Raw genomic sequence first — 14414 nt, 5'->3', positions numbered from 1 at the left:
TTCTGTTGCTGGTATGTAGAATATAGTTAGTTTTTGTGTGTTAATCTCCTTAGCAGTCCTACTTCCTTCCTCTAATCATTTCTCTATAAATTCTTCTGTACTTTATATACATACTATCAGAACTTATGTATATAAGTTTTTTTCTTTCCTTTTTTTTTGACCTTTTATACCTTTGTCTTTTTCCAGATCTTCAGTACAGAGTTGAGTAAAATTGGTGATAATGGACATCCGTGTCTTATTAATCAGATTCTCAAAGGCAAGCATTGAAGAGTTTGAAATCAAGCATGGTTTTTACTATATTCTTTTTGAACACACCTTGTATCAAATTGATGTGCCTTTCAGTTCCTGGTTTGCTTTAAGTTTTTTTAAATTGAGTTGAAATTTATATAACAAAATTAGCCATTTGAAAGTGTGCAATTCAGTGCCATTTAGCAAACATTCATGATGTTGTACAACTACCACTTCTGGTTTCAAAACGTTTTTATCACCTTCAGAGAAAACTCTGTACCCATTAAGCAGTCATTCCCTATTCCCTACCCCAAGCTCTTTGCAACCAACAATCTACTTTGTCTCTATGGATTTACCTATTTTGGATAATCATATAACTGGAATCAGACTTTGACACAAATGGTAGATGTTTTATTTTCTTACAAGTCCCTGAGCATCTGTTATTTTAATCTGTTGTCTTTTCAAAGTGAGTAATTTCTTTTCTAGTTAATTCTTTGTTCTTTATCTTTTCATGCTGTTGAGCTCATACTTAGATTTTTATTTTGGTCATTGTATTTCTAATTTCTAAAATTTCCACTTGGTTCTTCTTTATATCTTGAATTCTTTGTTGAGACATTTGTTTGTTGTGACTTTCTCTTTTTTCATGTATTTCAAGCTCGTTTGTGATTGCTCACTGAAGCATTTTAATCATAACTTTAACATCTCTGTCATCTCAGTGTTGGCATCTTGCAGTTGTCTTTTTACATTTGAGATCTTTCTCATTCTGGATATGACAATGATTTTCTTTTGAAACCTGGAACTTTGAGGTTTATGTTAATGAGACTTTGGATTCTACTTAAACCTGTTTTAGCTGGCTTTTCCAGACATCTCTTTGGTGGGGGGGAGAAAGAGGGGAAATACTATCTCATTATTGCCAATTGGGGATGAAAGTCCAGTTTTTCCATTTAGCCTCTGTTGACACCTGAGTTGTGGAAGATTATCACTTTATTGTTGGGTGGCGAGGCCTCTGGCTTCTCATGGGGTCTCTACTGACACACCAGAAAGGGTGGCCTTGTTATTGCTGAGTGTAGTGCCAGTCCTCACTCTCCACTAGGCTTTCTCTGACAGCAGTTAAGCAGACTGAGGGATGTGCTAATGCTTACTCTTGGTGGAGTGAAAGTTCAGGTGACCCACGTGGTCTCCATTGACATTCAGGAACTTGAGGCTTAACTACTTTTCAGCAGAGATGAAAAGTGCCAACCTCCTGATTGCTTGTGTATCATCCCTGATAGGATGTTGTTGGGATTACAGCCTGGCTTTGGCTTTTGCTTGTGTGGAAGTGGTAGAACCACAACTTTTTCCATAGTATTTGCTTGTAGTAGGTCATTATTGTCTTAAATTTTTTTTTTTTAATCTTGCTGGGCTTCCCCTTTCTTGTTAGTTTGGCTAAAGAAGAGGGTTAAAACATTTTGTGGGATTGGGAGAGGGGTCTGAACTCACTGCCAGCTTCTTCACCTCCAAGTTGGGCATAAATTAGGAAAAAAGAAAATCCAGGGAGCCTGCTGCTGTGTTGGTTCTTTTCTCCCAGGGTTCTTAGCTGATTTTCCTTCTAGTCTCCATTTTTCAGAGTCATGTTATATGTCATATCATAACATAACATTTGAGACTTTTTTGTTGTATTGCTGGGCTTAGGGAAATGTACATCTGCTCCATCTTCCTGGAAGCAAATATCTTTATCCCTCAAGTTTTAATAATCGATTTTCCTTTGGTTCTAAATATTTTCTGACTTTTACAGTCACTTTTCTTTAGTTTGTAAGTTATTTAGAAATGTTTTCTTTCTAAGCATATGTAACTTTTCCAGTTACCTTTTTGTATTGAGTTTTAGTTAAATTATAGTCAGAAAACATATTCTGTATAATTTTTTAATGTGAGATATTTTTATGTGAGATATGTATATTTTTAATGTGAGATATCCAGCATGTTCAGTTCAGCTCAGTCGTGTCCAACTCTTTGCGACCCCATAGACTGCAGCACGCCAGGCCTCCCTGTCCATCACCAACTCCCGGAGCTTACTCAAACATATATCCATTGAGTGATGCCCTCCAACCATCTCATCCTCTGTCGTCCCCTTCTCCTCATGCCGTCAATCTTTCCCAGCATCAGCGTCTTTTCAGATGAGTCAGTTCTTTGCATCAGATGGCCAAAGTATTGGAGTTTCAGCTTCAACATCAGTCCTTCCAATGAACATTCAGGACCGATTTCCTTTAGGATGGACTGGTTGGATCTCCTTGCAGTCCAAGGGACTCTCCAAAGTCTTCTGCAACACCACAGTTCAAAAGCATCAGTTCTTTGGCGCTCAGCTTTCTTTATAGTCCAACTCTCACATCTATACATGACCACTGGAACAACAATAGCCTGGACTAGATGGACCTCTGTTGGCAAAGTGGTGTCTCTGCTTTTGAATATGCTGTCTAGGTTGGTCATAACTTTCCTTCCAAGGAGTAAACGTCTTTTTATTTCATGGCTGCGATCACCATCTGCAGTGATTTTGGAGCCCCCAAAAATAAAGTCTGTCACTGGTTCCACTGTTTCCCCATCTGTTTGCATGAAGTGATGGGACTGGATACCATGATCTTTGTTTTCTGAATGTTGAGCTTTAAGCCAACTTTTTCACTCTCCTCTTTCACTTTCATCAAGAGGCTCTTTAGTTCTTCTTCACTTTATGTCATAAGGTGGTGTCATCTACATATCTGTGGTTATTGATATTTTTCCTGGCAATCTTGATTCCAGCTTGTGCTTCTTCCAGCCCAGCGTTTCTCATTATGTACTCTGCTTGGAAGTTAAATAAGCAGGGTGACAATTTATAGCCTTGACGTACTCCTTTTCCTGTTTGGAACCAGCCTGTTGTTCCATGTCCAGTTCTACCTGTTGCTTCCTGACCTGCATACAGTTTTCTCAAGAGGCCGGTCAGGTGGTCTGATATTCCTCTCTCTTTCAGAATTTTCCATAGTTTATTGTGACCCACATAGTCAAAGGCTTTGACATAGTCTTATAGTTTTTTATAAATGATCCAGCATGTGGTTATTTATAAATGTTCCATGCATGCTTATAAGGAATTTGTTCTATACTTATTGGGTACAGTTTTCTATAAATGTCAGGTCAGGTTGGTTAATTATGTTGTTTAAGTTGTTTGTATTTCTTACTGATAATTTTTTTCTGCTTGTTCTATTAGTTACCAACAATAATGGTTAAATTCTCTCCCTAAGATTGTGAATTTGTCTGTTTTACCTTGTAGTTCTGACTGTCTCATTTGTTGTATGTAAATTAAAATTATGACATCTTTTTAGTGTACTTAACCTTTTATTATGAATGTGTCTTTTCATCTTTACTAGTATCTTTTTGGTCTGAAAATCAACTTTGTTTGCTATTAATATTAGTTCTAACATCTCTCTTTATTAGTGTTTGTATTATTTTCTCTGATTTTAATTTCAACTTTTCCGTGCCCTTGTGTTTTAAAAATGGCTTATAAAAAAAGCATATGGCTATATTTTTCCTTTTAAACTTCTCTTTTATGTTGAGAAACCCTTTTTTAGAGTGTTTTAGTAATTTTAATTTCTCCACCCTTTTAGCATTCTTTAATGCTTCATGGGAAATAGATGGGGAAACAGTGGAAACAGTGTCCGAACTTTATTTTTTAGGCTCCAAAATCACTGCAGATGGTGATTGCAGCCATGAAATTAAAAGATGCTTACTCCTTGGAAGGAAAGTTATGACCACCCTAGATAGCATATTCAAAAGCAGAGACGTTACTTTGCCAACAAAGGTCCGTCTAGTCAAGGCTATGGTTTTTCCTGTGGTCATGTATGGATGTGAGAGTTGGACTGTGAAGAAAGCTGAGTGCTGAAGAATTGATGCTTTTGAACTGTGGTGTTGGAGAAGACTCTTGAGAGTCCCTTGGACTGCAAGAAGATCCAACCAGTCCATTCTGAAGGAGATCAGCCCTGGGATTTCTTTGGAGGGAATGATGCTAAAGCTGAAACTCCAGTAATTTGGCCACCTCATGCGAAGAGTTGACTCATTGGAAAAGATCCTGATGCTAGGAGGGATTGGGGGCAGGAGGAAAAGGGGACGACAGAGGATAAGATGGCTAGATGGCATCACTGACTTGATGGATGTGAGTTTGTGTGAACTCCGGGAGTTGGTGATGGATAGGGAGGCCTGGCGTGCTGTGAGTCGTGGGGTCGCAAAGAGTCGGACACGATTGAGCAACTGAACTGAGAAGTGAAATAAAATTTCTGACTGCTGATTTGGCAGTGCTTTGGTAGACTAGAGAGAAAATATTGGAAACAGGGACAATAAAAAGCTCTAGTAGTCTAGGTGATACAAGTCTGGCTTTTTGTAGTCAAGAAGGAATGGAGAGAATGGAGTGCATTTTAAAGAGAGTATTTGTTGTCTATGCATGGGAAATTGAGTGAGAAAGCAGAGAAGACTTTGGGGTTGTAAGTTTGGATGAATGGTAGCGTAATACTGGTATCAGTACCAAAAGCTGGAAAGTAAGGATGTTGAAGGTAGAGTGAAAGCAAAGTAGTTGAATTTGGTTGAAGGTAATTTGAATATAGTGATAGAATTGTTCATTACCTGAAAAAAAATTTGTAATTTTTAAAAATAAAATTTAACAATAAAATTGAAAGTAGAAGTTTTCCTGTCAGAGAGTCTCCCAGTTATTATTTCCCCAGAAATTACCACTATTCTCAGCTTGCTGTACCACTAGTTGACTGTGTGTATGTAAACACGGGTGTGTGTCTGTCATTCATGCTCTTCACCGTACTGTGCAGCCAGATCTAACTTATCTTTTATGATGATAGGGTAGATATACCTTCCTTTATTTATGGAAGTTTAGCTTATTTCTGATTTTTTCATTTTTTTAATTAAAAACAATGTCACAGAGAAAATTCTTATGTCGTAATTACATTTGGGTACTCATCCAGCTATTTTCATAAGATTGGGCAGGAAATAAGCAGATTTGGGCACCTGATGCAAAGAGCCAACTCATTGGAAAAGATCCTGATGCTGGGAAAGATTCGAACAGCAGAAGAGGGTGGAAGAGGATGAGATGGTTAGATAGCATCACTGACTCAGTGGACACGAATCTGAGCAAACCCTGGGAGACAGTGAAGGACAGGTTAGCCTGATGTGCCGCAGTCCATGGGGTCACAAAGAGTCAGACATGACAGCCACTGAACAAAAATAACAGCTTTCTAGAAAGCTTAGTATAGATTTGTGTGTGTGTACATGCATGTACATGTGAACATATATGCACACATGGAAATTAGCAACGTGATTTTTTTGTGTTTCATGTAGGTTTGGTTAGTTGCTCAGGTGTGTCTGACTCTTTGTGACCCCATGGACTGTAGCACGCCAGGCTCCTCTGTCCATGGGATCATCCAGACAAGAATACTGGAGTGAGTTGCCATTTCCTTCTTCAGAGGATCTTCCTGGCCCAGGGATCGAGCCCATTTCTCCTGTGTCGCCAGTATTTGCAGGCAAATTCTTTACCACTGAGCCACCTGGGATAGCCCCTTCGTGTCCGAGGGGAAAGTGTATCATGTGTTTCGGTGTGGTACTTACTGGTAATGTGTGTTGGTATATTCTAGCTTTATTAGTCAATAAAGTTTAAACATATAAAAAGGTAATGAATTTGCAAACATCATCTTGGAGCAGAGAAATCCTCCTGGTTTGGGAAAATATAAGAGGGCAATTATACATATGTTTGCATAGAAGCTAGAATTGGAGATGAGGTAATGTGGTGGTGAATGAGAATGGGATTTTCTAAAATTAGTTAAACCCTGGAAAGTAAGTACTTCTAGTGAATATTTCAGTTCCCAAGAGGAAAGTTTTATTTCTGTGAGGACTTAACTAATTTTTGGGTAGGGGGTCAGTGAGAGTATTTACCTTACTGTCAAGTTAAGTGGAATACAAAAAAAAAACAAAAACTCAGTTTGGAAATCTTTCTTTCACTAGTAGTAGGACTAAAGAGTAGCCTTTGATTTTTCTAATATAGTTTAAGCTTTTGGCTAATTAAAATCAAAGCCTTATAATGCATTTTGGTGATATATTAATAGAAAATATGAGATACATTTATTGTATGCTTCTGTCTCTTAAAAATTAATTTGGATCAAAGAATCAAAATTACATGCCAGTTTTATGATCTAGTTTATAAATTCCATGGCAAATGTAAAATATATACTCATAACAGGATAATGTTGAGGTAGCTGCTACAAACAGTTCACTGTGCATTTTCAAAGGTTGAATCCTTGTGCACATTAAACCTAAGAATAAGAAGTAAAGCGTCCTTGAAAGACTTTTGTTGTTCTTTCATTGCTAAGTCATGTCTGACATTTTTGTGACCCTGTGAACTGTAGCCTGCCAGATTCCTCTGTTCATGGGATTTTCACAAGAATACTGGAATGGGTTGCCATTTCCTTCTCCAGGGTATCTTCCCAACCCCAGGGATTGAACTCATGTCTCCTACATTGCAGGCAGATTCTTCATAGACAAAGCAGGAAACCAAAGTGACCTCATTTTTAGTTTAAAAGTCTTCTTATGTAATATGTAGACATCACATTAATTTATCAGAAATGATGTATTTCAAGCAAGATTCAGCAATCGAATGGTTGGTTTGTGTAGGCTAAAGATTGTCTCTTGTAGTAAGGAAAGGTAATTCATAATTACCCATGACTAAGGGAGAGAGGAAAAAATATATATATATATAATAGTCTTGAGAAAGATAAATGAAGTTAAAAGTAGCAGAATTATTTTGATTAAAATTTTTGTTTTTATTTACAGTAAGAACACTGTTGTCAGTTTTTTACTTCTAGATAAAGCACGCATTCAGTTACTTTCATAATCCTGAATTGGTGATTGAGTTTCCTGTCCTTAGCACAGTGCATAATACATAGATGATCAATATTTATGTGTTAACAGATTTCTCCTCTGAATCTGCTGCCCAAGTGCAGTCACCTTGTGTCAAGTAAAACACCCTTTGTAACATTAATCACAGACATAATTACATGTTCAAGCTCATCTGTGTGAAGACTGTGACTCTCACTAGTCACTTACCAAGATCCAAATGGCTTTTCCCCTGGTTTCAGAGTATGGATTTTGTCCCAGAATCCACCCTTGAAATTTACCTCAGTAGCTTTAGAAAATGTTGGTGATATGTGAATCTAGGACTACTTATAGTGGAAGAATCAATACTTCTAGTTAGGTTACTACTTGGAGATGTGACCTTAATAGTCACAGAAACTGCATGGGAGTAAAGAAAATTTAAGGTATGATTCAACTTTATTTTTGAATTTTGTTTTATGAACAATTGAAAATGTGAAAATTGAGTTTTGTTATAGAAATCATAAGGAGGATAGTAAGTGATAAAAATATATAACACTGAAGAAGTTCACTGATCATGAAGTGTATGTCTCTACAGGTATAATTTGACCTCCTGAGATTCTGTCTTAGCAAGAAGAAAGTGGAAAATACTCTTGGAAAGAAAACTAAGACATTAAGAAAGCCAGAACTTATTTTTACATGGTTGTCCACTCAGTTACCAATATGGACGCTTTTCCCACCATTTTTCCTCCTGGTGGAGACAGTGAATTGAGACATTCTCAATCTGAGCTCCAAAAAATGTTAACTGATGAACGACTACGATGTGAACATCATAAAACTAATTATCAGACTCTGAAAGCTGAACACACAAGGTAATTATTTAAATTTGGAGGTGAGAGGCTTGACTACAAACTTTTATTTTGTCTGAATATTTGCCCTGGAACATACAGTATAATTTTGTTATAATGTACAATATACATTTAAAACTTTTTGAATACAGTAAATGTTCTTTAAATCAAGTGGATTATAAATTTATTAAAGTCTTATTTTGAAAGTGGGATATAAAATTTATGTATCTCAGTGGCTAAATATTTTTTCCTTCAAAGTAAAGTTGTATTCAGAAATTACAGTGTTAATAGTTAAGTGACACTTGGTAAAGCAATGATATTTGGAAGTTTAAATAGAATCTATCGTGTTGATCTTGTTCTGTAGTGTTGGTTGACTTTAAGGTCATACAATTAAAAAGCAATGGATACACTTAAATTCTTCTTTTTCTAAAAATTAGGTTGCAAGATGAGTACATAAAGTTACAAAATGAACTCAAGCGCGTTTTAAATGAAAAGCAAACTCACCAGGAAAAATTTCAGCTGCTTCTTGAAGAGGTACGAGGAGAATTAGTTGAGAAAACTAAAGACTTAGAAGAGATGAAGCTGCAGGTAAGAAAATACATTCAAATTAGTATAAATTAGTCAGATGTTTAATGGAGATACATACGTAATTTTGGTAAATTTGGTAAGTTCTCTCTGTATCCATAATGAGTATTTTGTTGTATCTCCAGTGGTATAATTTAATCTTCTTTTTCATATACTTTCGAATGTTAGCTACTCGTAGAATTCAGCCACAAAACTTTTATTTTATGTAAATTTTAATTATATTTTCTGTTCTGATTTAAATAATATCTTACTCTTTAGAATAATTGGAGGAAAGGCCAATCCGAATTGATAAAAATTCACAATTAAACATACTTTAAAAATGAAGATTTTCTGAATTTCTGAGGAGTTGCTCAAGTAACAGATAGTTGATACTAAAGTACTAACTACAGTTTCTTTTGACTTTTTTTTTACACTATTCACATTTCTATTTACTCAAAAAGTAGAGCAAAGCTACCTGTCAGATTATAAATTAGGTATTAGTTGAGATATCTTACTGTAATCGCTCAGTAGCACTAGCTGTTTATTTCTGCTTATCTCATGCTTGTCACTTAGACCAGAAAAGATGTCCATTCCATCTTGGGGGACAGGAATGCAAAAGTAGGAAGTCAAGAGATACCTGGAGTAACAGGTAAGTTTGGCCTTGGAGAGTACAGAATGAAGCAGGGCAAAGGCTAACAAGAGCTTTGCCAAGAGAATGCACTGGTCATAGCAAACACCCTCTTCCAGTAACACAAGAGACAACTCTACACATAGACATCACCAAATGGTCAATACCGAAATCAGATTGATTATATTCTTTGTAGCCAAAGATGGAGAAGTTCTATACAGTCAGCAAAAACAAGACTGGAAACTGACTGTGGCTCAAATCATGAACTCCTTATTGCCAAATTCAGACTTAAATTGAAGAAAGTAGGGAAAACCACTAGACTATTCAGGTATGACCTAAATCAGATCCCTTAGGATTATGTAAGAGGAAGTGACAAGCAGATTCAAGGGGTTAGATCTGATAGAGTGCCTGAAGAACTATGGACAGAGGTTTGTGACATTGTACAGCAATTGTAAAGCAAAGGAGAAAAGGAAAGATATACTCATTTGAATGCAGAGTTCCAAAGAATAGCTTGGAGAGAAAAGAAAGCCTTCCTCAGTGACCAGTGCAAAGAAATAGAGGAAAACTATAGAATGGTAAAGACTAGAGATCTCTTCAGGAAAATTAGAGATCCCAAGGGAACATTTCATGCAAAGATGGGCTCAATAAAGGACAGAAATGGTATGGACTTAACAGAAGCAGAAGATATTAAGAAGAGGTGGCAAGAGTACACAGAAGAACTGTATAGAAAAGATCTTCATGACCTAGATAATCATGATAGTGTGATCACTCACCTAGAGCCAGACATCCTGGAATGTGAAGTCAAGTGGGCCTTAGGAAGCATCACTATGACCAAAGCTAGTGACAGTGATGGAATTCCAGTTGAGCTGTTTCAAATCCTAAAAGATGATGCTGTGAAAGTGCTGCACTCAATGTGTCAGCAGATTTGGAAAACGCAGCAGTGAGAGAAATCTCACACGCTAGCAAAGTAATGCTCAAAATTCTCCAAGCCAGGCTTCAGCAATACGTGAACCGTAAACTTCCAGATGTTCAAGCTGGTTTTATAAAATGCAGAGGAACCAGAGATCAAATTGCCAACATCCGCTGGATCATAGAAAAAGCAAGAGAATTCCAGAAAAACATCTATTTCTACTTTATTGGCTGTGCCAAAGTCTTTGACTGTGTGGATCACAATAAACTGTGGAAAATTCCTGAAGAGATGGGAATACCAGACCACCTGACCTGCCTCCTGAGAAATCTGTATACAGGTTAGGAAGCAACAGTAGAACAAGATATGGAACAACAGACTGGTTCCAAATAGGAAAAGGAGTACGTCAAGGCTGTATATTGTCACCCTGCTTATTTAACTTATATGCAGAGTACATCATGAGAAACGCTGGACTGGAAGAAACACAAGCTGGAATCAGGATTGCTGGGAGAAATATCAATAACCTCAGATATGCAGATGACACCACCCTTATGGCAGAAAGTGAAGTGGAACTAAAAAGCCTCTTGATGAAAGTGAAAGAGGAGAGTGAAAAAGTTGGCTTAAAGCTCAACATTCAGAAAACAAAGATCATGGCATCCGGTCCTGTTACTTCATGGAAAATAGATGGAGAAACAGTGGCAGACTTTGTTATTTTGGGCTCCCAAATCACTGCAGATGGTGACTGAAGCCATGAAATTGAAAGACGCTTGCTCCTTGGAAGAAAAGTTATGAGTAACGTAGACAGCAAATTAAATAGCAGAGACATTACTTTGTCAACAAAGGTCTGTCTAAGACTATGGTTTTTCCAGTAGTCATGTATGGATGTGAGAGTTAGACTATAAAGAAAGCTGAGCACTGAAGAATTGATGCTTTTGAACTGTGGTGTTGGAGAAGACTCCTGAGAGTCCCTTGGACTGCAAGGAGATCCAACCAGTCCATCCTAAAGGAAATCGGTCCTGAGTGTTCATTGGAGGGACTGATGCTGAAGCTGAAACTCCAATACATTGGCCACCTGATGCAAAGAACTAACTCACTGGAAAAGACCCTGATGCTGGGAAAGATTGAGTGCAGGAGGAGAAGGGGATGACAGAGGATGAGATGGTTGGATGGCATCACCGACTCAATGGACATGAGTTTGAGTAAGCTCTGGGAGTTGGTGTAGGACAGGAGGTCTGGAGTGCTGCAGTCCATGGGGTAACAAAGAGTCGGACACAACTGAGGAAATGAACTGAAGATGGCAGGAAAATGATACTGATAGAAAAATGTCTCCACAAAGGAAAAAACAACACTGAAATCGGTCTTGTGAGGTCTCTAACTGTGGTTAAAGACTACTTCATAAGCAACTTATTAACAAGCAGACACATTAAAAAAAAAACAACTATCTTCCTTCCTTCTCCCTCTTTCTCAAAGCTGACATACACCAAAGACAGAATTAGAGGGTTTAAACTAATACCAAATTAGGAGGAAATTATGCTGTGTTAGATTTTTAATGGAATTACCACTGCTACTTGTCTGAAAACAAACCTAAAAGAATGCTTCATCATACAACCATCTATGTTTCAGTACCTACATTAAGTCTATAAAAGCAAATCTTTAACACTCCAACATTTATCCTACTAAATATTATAATACTATACAGACCATTTTTTTCAAAGAGTGCTTTGATTTAACGGGGTAAATGTCTCTGTACCAGAGATTCTTAAGAAATTAATGACAAACTGAGTAATAAATTTTGCTCTGAGCTTCCTAGCAGGCAAATAATATGGGAAACATGGGTTATACAATTTGCATTACCAGGTGCAAAGAAAGCATATATATGTTTGGTAATTATCAGAAATATATAAAATGACTCCCATTTTTTAAGAAAAGACTTTGTTAACATGTTACATGATAACAGTGTAATAGCTAACTTCCTCTAACCACTCATGACATCAAAGCACTGTATGAACAATTTCTATGCATTGACTCACTGTACCTTTAAAAGTATCCTGTGAACTAGGCACTATTTTCATCCCCAATGACTACAACTACACTAGTGATGCAGAATATTCTTTAAATGAATGTCTTTTATATTGTTGTTCCATGAAAGCCAAAGAGATAATAAATCTTAAATCAGAAAAGGCATTTTGTAAGTAGACAATGTAATACATGTGTATTTTTAAAATAATCATCTTTCATAAAACCTTCACTGAAGTATTTCTTTGTGATTTTACTTTGTTGAATTTACTTACCTTTACTCAACTCACAATTTGTACAGATTGCAAATATCCATTAAGCAAATAGCTAAATTGCTTCAATATTGTGTTTATGTATAGGTGTTTCTTTCAGTTATTTTTCCCAGGTAGATATCACACAGAAACCAGATATGTTTATCTTGAAGAACAGAAACTTTACCAGATAAATTTTATTTATCAGCAAACATTTGGGAAGTTATCATGTGGATAAATACCTAGAGTTTTTTTGTGTAAATGGCAACCCACTCCGGTACTCTTGCCTAGAAAATTCCATGGATGGAGGAGCCTGGTGGGCTACAGTCCATGGGGTCGCAAAGAGTCGGACACGACTGAGCAACTTCACTTCACTTCACTTCACTTCAAGGAACACAGGTGGCGCTAGTGGTAAAGAACCTGCCTGCCGATGCAGGAGACATAAGAGATACAGGTTCAGTCCTTAGTTTGGGAAGATCCAGTGGAGGAGGGCATGGCAACCAACTCCAGTATTCCTGCCTGGAGAATCCACTGGTCGGGGGGTCCTGGTGGGTTACAGTTCATAGAGTTGCAAAGAGTTGGACACGAAGGAAGCGAGTTATCACACACACGCATAGGCAAGGAACACTGCAAGAGGCAATAGGAAGGCTATAGGGAGGATGATTGTATTTCAGTCTGAAAGAAAATGCTTAACATACTCCAGTCCATACATGGAAGTGGGTCACTTTACAAGTTCCCTAGGTTCTCTAACACTGAGAGCAGTGAAGCACAGAATGAAGAGCCCTGTGTCATAGACGTTTGAAATAGGAATTCTGCTTTGAAATTTACTGCCTCACAGTTCTGGAGGCCAGAAGTCCAAAATCAAGTTGTCAGCTAGGCCATGTTGCCTCTGAAAACTGTAGGACGAATACTTCCTTGCCTTGTCCTAGCTTCTGTTGATGTGCTGACAATCCTTGGCATTGCCTGGCAGCTTGCAGGGCTTCAGCCGCTACTTCTGTCATCATGGGACATTCTCTCTGCCCCACCCGACTCCCCACCCACCTGTTTCTGTCTACCCGCGTCTTATAAGGACATCGGTCATATTTGATTAATGGGCCATCATACTTCAGTATTACCTTTTCATCTGCAAAACTCCTTATTTCCAAATAAGGTCACATTCTGAGGCACTGGGAATTAAAACTTATCTTTGGAGAGGACACAACTCAACTCACAGCAGATATGAAAGAGAACTAGACTATCAACTCTAAAATACTAAGGCTCTGTCTATCTCAGTACCTATGAAACAACAAGTGCAACATATATGAATAGAACAATTCTGACGCACTCATTTGTTTATTCATGTCATTCATATAAAAAATGCTTGCTAGGCAGCATCTTAAGCACTACAGAAACACTAAAAACAATTCCTGCCCTCATGGAGTCCGTATTCAAACAAAATAAAAATTGCCATCGTTTATGAGTATCTACTATGTGCCAGACACTATACTAAAAATATACAGGTTATTTTTATCTCATCAGTCTTTAGAACAATCCCTGTTCGAAAACAACATTTATGCCCTTTCAGTTCAGTTCAGTTCCTTAGTCATGTCTGACTATTTGCGACCCCATGAATTGCAGCACGCCAGGCCTCCCTGTCTATCACCAACTCCCGGAGTTCACTCAAACTCACGTCCATTGAGTTGGTGATGCTATCCAGCCATCTCATCCTCTGTCGTCCCCTTCTCCTCCTGCCCCCAATCGCTCCCAGCATCAGGGTCTTTTCCAGGGAGTCAACTCTTCGCATGAGGTGGCCAAATTACTGGAGTTTCAGCTTTAGCATCATTCCTTCCAAAGTACACCCAGGACCGATCTCCTTTAGAATGGACTGGTTGGATCTCCTTGCAGTCCAAGGGGCTCTGGAGTCTTCTTCAACATCACAGTTCAAAAGCATCAGTTCTTTGGGGCTCAGCTTTCTTCACAGTCCAACTCTCACATCTATACATGACCACTGGAAAAACCACAGCCTTGACTAGACGGACCTTTGTTGGCAAAGTAATGTCTCTGCTTTTGAATATGCTATCTAGGTTGGTCATAACTTTCCTTTCAAGGAGCAAGCGTCTTTTAATTTC

The 14414-nt window shown here is 37.8% G+C and overlaps 1 protein-coding gene across 3 annotated transcripts in view; it reads left to right on the top strand.

Moving 5' to 3' along the window:
* Positions 1 to 14414, top strand: part of CEP83 (centrosomal protein 83) — a 143568-nt gene that overhangs the window by 41725 nt on the left and 87429 nt on the right. For all 3 annotated transcript variants that reach the window (XM_005679823.3, XM_018047628.1, XM_005679824.3), the window contains 2 exons: positions 7691 to 7964; positions 8378 to 8528. In XM_005679823.3, the coding sequence (XP_005679880.2) occupies positions 7792 to 7964; positions 8378 to 8528 (324 nt within the window). In that variant the 5' untranslated portion in view covers positions 7691 to 7791. The remainder of the gene's footprint in view (positions 1 to 7690; positions 7965 to 8377; positions 8529 to 14414) is intronic.

The sequence above is a fragment of the Capra hircus genome, chromosome 5 (assembly GCF_001704415.2).
Source record: "Capra hircus breed San Clemente chromosome 5, ASM170441v1, whole genome shotgun sequence".
NCBI classification, from domain to species: domain Eukaryota; kingdom Metazoa; phylum Chordata; class Mammalia; order Artiodactyla; family Bovidae; genus Capra; species Capra hircus.
Note: the sequence above shows the minus strand (reverse complement) of the source record. Positions and strands in the feature narration are given on the sequence as shown.